Raw genomic sequence first — 11,611 nt, 5'->3', positions numbered from 1 at the left:
AATCCTCTTTTGAATTTTAACATATATTAAACCAATGCAGACACCCTGTTAGACCTTTAAACTTCTTAAAATAGGATGCTACTTGTGCTTTAAAAAATTCAATTAAGCCACCATCTAGTAACCCATACAAGGTCCTACCTATGGTGGGTGCTACTGCAAACTATTGAAATGAGGACTCAGAAACTCTGACTACGGGAGCAATTAGGAGCTCTTCACCTCAGTCTGATGTCTCTGCACATCAGTTCCATGAAGTCCATTGTCAGAATGAACAGAAAAACAACAGTGTCAGGGCACCTGGATTATATCATGAATGCCTCAAGTTTGAGGAATTCTAAGAACCCGAGCTAAAGCTAATATGGATCAATTCTTTTGGGAATAGCTTTTCTTAGAGCACTGTAGCAGAGAAGAGCTTTCTTTCTTCACCCATCACTAGGTTCACAAATGAGGCACCTATAACAAAAGACAGATTATTGAAAAACGCACACAAATTTATTTATTGTAAGTTTTACATGACAGGAATCTTCAGAAATGAAGACACAAAAGAAATAGGAAACCTTGTGTATTTTTATGTACAGTCTTATGCAGAAGTATAATCAGAGGACAAAAGGACATAATCTGATGGTAATAAACTGTGGAGAACTTAGCAAGTCCTATTTGTCCAGATTCTTTTTGGTGTCTCTGTATCTGTGAGGATAGAGGGTACCTATGGAATGAAGGTTTTGTGATCTACTTCAGGGAACAGTCACTTAGGTTTTATGGCCTGCTTCAGGGGAGAAGGGGTAAGGGGAAGGTATGAGAAACCTTGCTTCTGCAGTTTTCTCAAATATCAGGGTGCAATATTTTGGGGTTATGTGTCCTGAATCCCATCAACGTTAAGATGGAGAGACCAGCCCAAATCTTTAGTTGGATTCCAATTAAGTCTTATACACCCAAGGGACAGAGGAGTAGTCATATATATGCCTTCACATCTGGTCACCTTCACAGTGAGTCAGAAAATTGGTTAGACACCGAAATCACAACAGAAAAAAAAAAAATCTTTATTGCTACCAACTTGTCCCATCAAGAGAGTAAGATACACATATGTAAAGAGATGGAGTCCCATTCTGTCATCAGGCTGCTGGAAGGCAGTGGTGCAATCATGAATCACTGCAGCCTCAAACTCCTGGGCTCAAGTGATCCTCCTGCCTCGGTCTCCTGGAGTGCTGGGATTATAGACATGAGCCAGCACCTGGCCAATTATACTTTTTAAAAAATATTTTGACATCTATACTTGTTTATTATCTAAAAGCATTTTTATGAATAGTTCTCAAGAAGTCCTAGCAAAAACTATGCTTCATTCTTTTTTGAAGAACTCTAGCTAATAATATTCATTTGTGTAAAAAGCCTTATTATGCTGCTGCTAATAATTGCAACAAATTTACCTTAGATTATTAAAAACTATTTTTTCTTAGAAAACTATAATTCAAGGAATCAAGCTTGGCTGCAGAAAGAAATGGAGTTGAGGAATATTGTTAATTTTTCCAGATTGACCCTGGAGTCTTCAGCAATGGTTTACTTTTATTATTTATTTATTTATTTATTATTTATTTTCTTTTAGATGGAGTCTCACTCTGTCACCTAGGCTGGAGTGCAGTGACACGATCTTGACTCACTGCAACCTCCACTTCCCGGGTTCAAGTGAGTCTCCTGCCTCAGCCTCCCGAGTAGCTGGGATTACAGGCGTGTGCCACCAGGCCTGGCTAATTTTTGTATTTTTAGTAGAGATAGTAGAGACAGGGTTTCCCCATGTTGGCCAGGCTGGTCTCAAACTCCTGATCTCAAGTGATCCACCCGCCTTGGCTTCCCAAAGTGTTGGGATTAAAGGTGTGAGACACCGCACCTGGCCTATTTTTATTTTTTAAATAAGATAAAAAATAAAAAAATCAGGATGAATTTTTTTTTTAATTAAAAGAAAGAGGAAGAAAGCAGAGGGAAGGAAGATTTATTTCTTAAGGGAGAAATACAAAGAGCTTAATTGGGTTAGGTCTCTGGGTAGCATTTGGTTTCTACTTCCCAACTGTACAGCCTATGCCACAACACACTTGTGACCAATTCTACATACAGATCATGATTTACATAGCTTTCCTTTGTGTCAAAAAGAAACCAGGGCTATGTCCTTTCAAAGAGGAAGTAAAGAAAGGCTGGAGAACAGTCTAGCTGATGAAAGCTGCTTTAAAAATCCTTTTCCAAATTCCCAAGACTGCCTTTCTACAAGGACTTTCTAACATTCTTATTTTAATATCCTCTTGCAGCATACCTTGATTTCCAAGATACTTCTGAAACCTAATTAAAATGGAATAGAAAGTGAATTTGGTGTTTTCCACCTATTTTTTAAATGAGAAATGAAAACTGTATATTTATTATTGTTATTTAAAAGTATGGAGCAAAATCAGGAGTGCAGAGACCTGCAGCAGAGCCAAAGAGAGAATATGGGTGATAAAGTGTTGAATAAATTGTTTTTAGAAATCAAATTCATATACTAAGGAAGAACTGGGGCAGAGAAGATTAAGCAAGCAAAAAGATAGGTTAAAAAAAGTAATGATGCACAATTATGGACACACACACACACCATCCCCAAAAAGCTTCGGAGTGATTATGAAATCCAAGAATCCTAGTTCATAATTCATGTAAATGTGTTGCTGTGGAACTTATTTTTACTTCTCTCTATAAATACATCGTTGACACAGAATAATATTCTTAGTTTTCTGACTATAGCTAAGGGACATTTCAGAAGTTGACTTTTCCTTTAAAAAAATGGAGAGGACGCTGTAAATCTCTCTCACTGCCCTTGCGCAGGTCTTAGATTTTACCCTACTTATTTCCAAACAGAAAACCTAGACTGCATACAGCAGCAACCTTAAGAGTGAGGGAGCTGTCAATTTTTCACACCATTTTACCGGAATTCTTTTTTTCTGGTATTGCTGTTCTCTATGTATTATTAATTTGTATTTATATTTAACTCTGGCTATTAGTCCGCCTCTTCCAGTCACTGAGCCATTTGCAAAGGAGAGAAGAGGGAGACAAGGGTTGCTATTATTAGGCATTCCTGTGTGTGACGAGGGTGGAGACAATTAGATAACACCATTTTGCATCTTTGAAATGACAGAGATTGTTTGGGGTAGACAACTCATGGCTGGTTAACAAGACTTCTCCCCTCGAGAAGGTAAAACAATGGAGATACATTTTTGAAGTACTTAATTAAGCTTTCAGCAATGAGTGTGGGAAAATTACAGACCCATAAAAACCCTCCAGTTCTAGGCAAGAGTAAATTTTCTCTGCAGTACACTGTCATTGCTCATTTACTGCATCATTTTGACAACATCTCATATTTCCACAAGGCTTTTACATAATCTATACACAGGGACAGAAAGGTAAGGAACACAGAGAACAGGGACAAAGTTTGGACCTCCCGTATTGTCACTTCCTTTCATTTTTCCATTAAAGGGTAGGCTGAAGGGTAGCATTTTGAGATTATTTTGTTAAAAGGCTGTGATGGCAATAATTGAACACAGCAAGAGGAGAGCTGTGAAAAACTGCCACTGCTTGCTCATTCTTCCAAAGCATGAGCATAACTCAGTCATAATGAAGGGTCTTTAATGTTCCTGCCCCAAATCTTTTCCGATCAGGAAAGCCTGGAATCTGTAGGCAGGAAAGATAATCGCATTAAGTCTCAAGCAATAAAAGTTCAAATACTAATAGTAATTTTTCTCTCCTTTTCCATTTCTGTATGTCAGCCTGCTGTTTCTTAAAAAAACAGCTTTCTGAGGTTTTACTCAGAAAATCACAGATTAAATAATAAAAATAAATTTTACCAAAATGGAAAACATTTCCCAACAAATTGGTGATAGTGTCATCTAAATCAGAAAGAGTGAAGGTAAATCTCATAATACCTACTAGACTTTTATAGAAATTATTTGTATTGTGACAGACCCTGAACGTATACTCTTGGAGTCCCAAGCAAATTATTTTCTTCTTCTATTTCACAATGTAATCTTATTCCTAGATTATATTTGTTTCCTAGATTATATTTGTTTCCTAGATCCTTATTTTCCCTTTGTTCTGATTTTCTTCTTTTGTATTTAAAAGGAGAGAAGGAAATCAGTTGCTTGTGCCTACAAAGGGCTTTCCCCAACTTTTTAAAACTACTTCTGAACTTAAATTTGGAAATCACCTATCAAAATTTAAGAATCTATTTTATCAAGAAAAGATAGATACCAACCTGATTACCTTCTCTTAAAAAGTATCTCTTCTCTATGACCTGTGAAAAACAAAGATTTTAAAGGCTTAGCACACATACCTGCAAAAAGTGGCTAACTGAACGACCACTAATGGTACTAAAAGGAATATATCCAAACTAAGAATCTTTTCCACGCAGTACAGTGAGCTAAAAATCTGGTGTTAATGAGATCAGAATTGTGAGAGTATTTCCATAAAAGCCTGCCTCATTCCAAAACACATTAATGATAGATCAAAAAATAAATGATAACAAAAACTAAATAACGATAGAATGATATAAGATCCCATGCAATTCTTAGAGTATGGCAGCAAATCTGACTCTAAGTTTCCTAGCAGTCAGTCCCACAAGGTACTAAACAGAATCCATAAGATAAAAAAAGCACTTGCCTGCTACAACAGCCTTGTTGATTTTTTAAGAGGGGACTGTTTAACATAGCAAACCACCACATCCCTATAGTAAGTGGTGACAAATTCTATACGTCCTCAATATAGACAGATGACACAACATCAAAAGCAGTCTGATGACTGTTGTATTGTCTACTTTTTTTTTAAACTAACTGCACCCTTACTTCAGTAGTTGCAGAATTATCTGCATTTGATAAGTAGAAAAAACAAGTTCAAGCAGCAGATGTATCTGCACAAATCCATCGCCATTATTGAAAAGAAACCCTCAAAATATATGTCCAAATGTAATAAGTTTAAGAGCACCATGTTTTTATTTGTTCCCCAAACTGCTGTAAACACTACAGAGCACCATGTTTTCAGATGATGAAAATCATTTTCAAGAATAATAAATTCTGTTCTGACACTTGAGAAACTGCAATGGTTACACAGGAAGTATTACAAATGGTCTCTGATTTAGGATGGCTTGACTATGATTTTTTGACTTTATGGTGGTGTGAAAGCAACATGCAATCAGTAGAAACTGTACTTTGAGTGCCCATACAACGGGCACTTTTTTCACTTTCAGTATAGTATTCAATAAATTACATGAGCCATTCACAACTTTTTAATAAAATAGGCTTGTGTTAGATGATTCTGCCCAACTGTAGGCTAACATAAGTGTTCTGAGCATGTTTAAGGAAGGCTAGGCTAAGCTGCGATGCTTGGTATGTTAGGTGTAATAAATGTATTTTTGACTAACAGTGTTTCCAATTTACAAGGGGTTTACTGAGATATAACCCTATTGCAAGTTGAGGAGTATCTGTATTTTCTTTACATAGACCTGCTGTGATAAGAAAAGTTAATCAGATAATAATACAGATCAGCTGGAGATGAACTCTAAGACATTCAAATCTGAAATAATAAAGCTAAGAGTTCCTCTGAATGAGAACAGAGCATGTTCTTCCAAGACCAAGACCAGCTTGCTCTCTCTGGTGCGACGGCCATTCATCTAGATTCTTGCTGTCTTGGAGACTATAGCTGGATTATTTTTAGCCACAAGACACCAGGGCAAAGTTGCATTCACTTACCCCAGAGGTAGAAAAGTTGGTTTATCATTAGTGTACATCTTAAAACAATCCCACAAAAACCAAGAAGGAGACTGATTCCCTTTCCTCTCTACGGCAGGACAGGAAAATCTGATTATTCTGGAGTGTGAGGAATTACTACTAGCTGAAAGAGGCTGGAGAAGGAGTTAGACTTCCTTTTGGAGAAGAAATCTTTTTTTGTTTGTTTGTTTGAGACGGAGTCTCGCTCTGTAGCCCAGGCTGGAGTGCAGTGGTGCGATCTCGGCTCACTGCAAGCTCCACCTCCTGGGTTCACGCCATTCTCCTGCCTCAGCCTCCTGAATAGCTGGGACTACAGGCGCCCGCCACCATGCCCGGCTAATTTTTTGTATTTTTACTAGAGATGGGGTTTCACCGTGCTAGCCATGATGGTCTTGATCTCCTGACCTCGTGATCCGCCCGCCTCGGCCTCCCAAAGTATTGGGATTACAGGTGTAGGCACCACGCCCGGCCGGAGAAGAAATCTTTATGCTAAATTCTGGAAGAACTGATGGTTCTTTCACCAGAAAACTGGGTGAAATTTGGTTGTCAGCTCCTTTGGTTTCAGGCAACCACCTCAGTCTGGTGGTCTGGCCAACCTCCTAACCCACATACATTTTGTTGTGATTCAGGCAATAAAAGAGAAGTTTGGTTTTGGTCATAATTCTTTACCCCTGACTTGCAATGTGTACTCCCGATTTTTTAAAAAATAAAGCCTTGCCTGACAACTCAGATTATACCAGTCAATAACCCAGTTTCTCTAGGATGTAATTTAGTATATCTTATTTTTTAATTTTAGAACTAACAAAATTTTAAATTTAAACAACATACTGTGGGATCTTTCCAGGTCAGGGCAGATCTATAAGATGTTGCTCATAGGGGACAAAATTTTGTATTGATGGGGCCATGGATCTAAACCCAGTGGAAATTCTTACATTTTAAGTTTGAAAACAATGTGGAGAGAAAATCTGGCTCCTTGCAGTGCTGCACAACATTTTTCATGTCATGTCACACATAGAAAATGCTAATATTTGTATAGCACACTGGAGAAAATGGAAGAGGCTGCCAATCACCCAATCCCCCACCCTGAGGACCCTGGCTGCTCTGAGAACTGAGGGAAATCAGCATCTAGGCACATCTGTACCCTATTTGCCACATATCAGTTAAGAAGTTTTGCAGTGAAGCAAAATTTTCCTAGTGGCCTATTAATTGAGGAGGGTGCTGGAGCTTATCTAATGCTGACAAAAAGGCCAAATATTAAATCCCAAATTATCTAAAGGTGGGGCTTATCCAATGCTGAACAAAAGGGCCAAATATTAAATCCCTAAATAGTTAAAAGAAAAAAATGATTGAGATAAAGAAGAGCGATGGGGAAGATGATTTTCTTAGGAGACGTCACTTAAAAAGAAATGTAACACAGGAATTAACCTTTTTCAATAATACATGCAGAAAGACATCCTATTTTACCTTACTATGCAATGTCAGCATTGGGGAAACAACTTAAACTTGGTCAATACTATGTGCAATAAAGTCGTATGGCCTTGTGAAGGAAAGACAAACAGTGCTCTAATTTACCACTATGCTGGGTCATTCTACATTTTCCTTCCAGTTGAGGACAATAAAACGATGTTAGCAGAGAGTCAGTAATTGGAATGCAAATATTTCTGAGAGGGAAACACTAGGAAATCAAGAAGACATTACTTTAAAAGGTAACAGTAACATTTATGTGGAGAATATTAACAGCTAGGAGAGCAAAAGGAACTCAGGGCTTTAAGCAGAATCTCCTCAGGTCAGTGCCTTTATGGGGGTGGGAGTGTGAATAAATGAAAAAAAGAGCTAGAAAATGGGTAAATAGAAATTCTTTTAAGGAGAGGAATTAGATATCTTTTTAAAACCCCCATTTAAATCCAGTAGCTTTTGCCCTTTACTTAGAGAACACTGGTGATGGAATAAATACGTCAGCAGGCCTTGGGCAATTATACCAACAGATAAGAGAGATCAAAACAAGTATTATTCAGGCTGTGAAGTTTTGGACAAAAAAATAAAGGGTCATAGGATTCTACAAAAAAATTTTAAACTCTCATAATATATAAATTAAGTTTAAAAATAACTTAATTGAAACCATTACCTTATCAAAAAACCTACTGAGCTTGACAGCATTGGAAGAACCTGCAGCTAAGTACCGTGGATTCGTGCAGTCCTAGAAGATAAAACGTAAGATCCACAATTGAAAGTTAGGAAACCCAAGCTCGTTGCTATTCATAACTTATCCTGTTGCACATTTCTATAGGCATAATACTATTAGGCATAATACTCTCATGAAATATTCAAATAATTTTCAAATTATGGGGCACAAAGGAGGAAAGTACTAAAGGAAAATAAGGTCACTTAATCTTTGTCATTTAAACAATTTTAGAGTATATCAAATCAATGTATTCATCATCAGATAATTCACAGAGGAAGACAAGATTACTAATATTTTACTAATAAAACCAAGGTACTAATGGAGTGACCTACCTACATTTACCCTGAAAACCAGAGAGAGCGAGCCACGAAAAACAGTAAGCATTTCACTTTTAGTACTAGTTAATCACCAGTGCTCAACTAATTTAGTACTATGCAGTTCATATGAATCAGAGAAAGCATGAAAATAAGGATTTAGAGGTGCAAAGAACAAACAGAACAATTGCCAAGGATTTCTCTTTAGATGTAAGGTACTACATCTTTTGGTAGGCCACAAAGATATATTTTTTTGGTAATAAACATCTACTACTATTGTTTGATAATAAAGATATATTACTACTCTTTGATGGAATTTTTTTATAGGAAAAAAAATGGGCCCAGAAGAGACAAAATGATCTGGAACATTAATCATTACAATAACTTTAAAACCTTAAAAGGCCTACTATCCGCTGGAATTCCAGTGTAGCTGTTTTTGTTTTTTTTTTTTTTTCTTGCTTGTTACCATTGACTTGTGACCTTGAGAGATAGAGTACTTTGATTTTTACCTGAAATGTACCTAAGACCAAACTATAAGGGCTATCATGTAAGCTCCTTTGCAAGTATGAAATTTTGTCTTTTAGCTATAGACCCTCTGTGCCCCTATAAATTACTGAAATTACTATTGTTACATTTATTCTGTTTTTGCAATCTCCAGGCCCACATGATTCCTTTCTAATGAAGCCTCCTATTTTATTCATATGCAACATTTCAAGGCTCACATTTTAAATTTTGGCCAGAAATGATAATACATTCTCTAAAACCACAAAAAAGAGAGGCTACAACAAAGTTGTCAAAGATCATACAGTACTAGAAATCAGGGGTCTTCAAAGCCAGCAAGCTCTAAATCAGAATATCCATCCCAACATTTCTACTCTGTGTAACATTGGTTAGGTTACTAAACCTTTAAATTTGGGCTTACTGATTTGTGGAATGGGGATAACAATATTTTATTTCATGGGATTTTTGTGAAAAATTAAATAATCCATACCTGGACATAGTGGGTAGTAAAGTATTACTCCTCCTCTCTTCAATCTAAGAAAAATTTTCAGGCACAACAAGCACTTACCATAATAAAGATAATTTCATATATGGATTATGTAGACTGAAACATCATTGCACAAACGATGGTATTTGAAATAGTGTTTGAACACATTTCTACAGCAATTGGGGCATATAAGAGACAAACCTTAGACCTATGGTAGAAATGTTTTATAAAATAGATATTGATTAGCTAGTCATCAGAATGTCAAAAGTTTTAGACAATTCTAAATAGAGCTGAAGTACTAAATATAAAAACTAAAGCAAACAACAAGCAAACAAAAAAAATCCCCAAAACCTTAATTCCATGGTTCTATAATTTCAGGTTGACCAGCTACAGAAACACTATGATTTTTGGGATGAGAAATTTAGAGCTGAAAGAGCCATCTGCCATTTATCACGGCTGAGGGAAAAGCCTGAAAATTAATAGCTCCAAATAGCTTGTCTGAGCTTGAGAAAGGACTATTAACTAGGGAAGACACTTCAATGTGATCCCTTCAAAGTAAATACATAACAGAGAAAATTTTTTACAGGGTACAATAAGCCTAACAGGATTTTAGAAAATAAGTAATGGTTCACCTATTTATAATTTAAACAATTTACATTTATTCAGGCAGTTATTTATTAACTTTGAGTCCACCTTCGACGTATACATTTGTTAATTCTTACTTTTCTACAGTTTTAAGGAAATTTATACAGTCACTGATGTTAGCACAAATATTGTTACATTAGTTTTTATTTGAGGCTTTATATTTAATTGCTGAATTTTTGATTGCTATTTCTTTTTGAAACTCTCGTATTCAATTTTCCTCCTCATTTTTTCTTCCCTGCATTCTCTGACCCTCTCCTATTGTTATTTGTGCTGTGTTCTTGAAGCTGCACACTGATAAAGGCCAAAAACATGTTATATTTGAACTTTTTGGAGACTGTGTGTGCTAAAGTCTCACTATCTGAGTACCTTTACATCTGACTCACAGTTAAAAGATGGCCTTGGCTTTTTAAGGCAAGTAGGAATAACACACACACACACACACACACACACACGATTATCACAGAAACCCACAGGCAATAGAAACAGATACATTCTAAAATATATTAAAAGTAAGCGCTGAAACAAATTGTTTTCAATGTAAATTTCTCTTTGGAAATAATATTCAAAGTAATCTCAGCACTTCTTCAACAAGAATATTATATATCTATATAGCAAGAATCCTTTGGAATATCATGGTTCAGTGCTGACTACCTGGGGTATGCACATCAAATATTCCATTGTGGCAGCTGAGAAAAATGAGGGGCTCTCTACTGCAAAGCAGAATGTAAAGAACAATGGAATAGCAGGCAGAAGCTAGGGGTAGAGGTGGGGCTGAACTAAGCAGTGTTCACAAACATTGATTCATAGAATAAAGGCATCAGAATCACCTGAGTTATTTGTGAAAACTACAGATTCCTGGTCCTCCTGCCAGGCTTGATGAATAAAAAGCTCCACCTGTGGGATAGTTATTCAACATTTTCCATAAGTACTATTGGTAATATAAATACACAATCAGATTTGGGTAACTGTTGGTCTAGATGATTTCTAAGAGTTTTTTCAGCCGCCAAATTCTCAAGGTGAGTTGAAGGATTAATTAAGCGGAAAAGAGGCTTAACTGTAGAGCACAGGCTCTGAATCTGAATACCCTAATTGACCTGGGTAATCTTCCTTGGTCTTGTTACCTCTCTCCTTCTTATCTTTAAAAAGAGGATAGTAATAGTACCCGTCTTACAGAGTTGATTGTGAAGATGATGCATGTGAGATAATGTATGTAAATAACTAAAACAGTTTTCAACCCGTAAGTGCTCAATAAATGTTGGTCACTAGTACTATCACACCACCACCACTGCATTTCTGGAATGCCAGTGCACAGTTGCAGAAATCCTATTTGTGAACAACAACATGACCATGACTAAAGTTGCTGGCCAGGATCTTTTTCTGGGATCCTAACAGGCTTACATGACAACCATTTCTTAGCTTTTTTAAGCGCTCAGTTCTCATTGAGCTAGTTATCTCATCAAGGGACTCAATCCTCTATATATGCGTTAAGTGTACATAAATTAGTCCTTATGAAGCACTCCTAGTTCAAGGTTTGTAATTTTTTCATGTATCTGTTAGGTTGCCCTTTAAGGTAAAATTTGTAGTTTAAGAAGCTAAGAGGCTTTTTAAAAGCAAGAATAATACACTTATAGTGCCACTTTAATCAATTTATTTTAATTTTGGTGTGATTTTAAAAAACTTTCTCAAGAAAAAGCCCATGGGCCAGGTGCAGCGGCTC

The 11,611-nt window shown here is 36.5% G+C and overlaps 1 protein-coding gene across 1 annotated transcript in view; it reads right to left on the bottom strand.

Annotated features, from left to right (window-relative positions):
• Window positions 1-467: 467 nt before the first annotated feature.
• Window positions 468-11,611, bottom strand: part of RABL3 (RAB, member of RAS oncogene family like 3) — a 56,130-nt gene continuing 44,986 nt past the window's right edge. Inside the window, exons 6-8 of the mRNA XM_003261873.2 lie at window positions 7,891-7,962; window positions 4,259-4,297; window positions 468-3,678 (exon numbers count right to left, since the gene is read on the bottom strand). Coding sequence (XP_003261921.1) covers window positions 3,613-3,678; window positions 4,259-4,297; window positions 7,891-7,962 — 177 coding nt within the window. The 3' untranslated portion in view covers window positions 468-3,612. The remainder of the gene's footprint in view (window positions 3,679-4,258; window positions 4,298-7,890; window positions 7,963-11,611) is intronic.

Source organism: Nomascus leucogenys, chromosome 21, assembly GCF_006542625.1.
Source record: "Nomascus leucogenys isolate Asia chromosome 21, Asia_NLE_v1, whole genome shotgun sequence".
Taxonomy (NCBI): Eukaryota; Metazoa; Chordata; class Mammalia; order Primates; family Hylobatidae; genus Nomascus; species Nomascus leucogenys.
The sequence above is the reverse complement of the archived record's forward strand: the minus strand, read 5'-3'. Positions and strand labels throughout refer to the sequence as shown.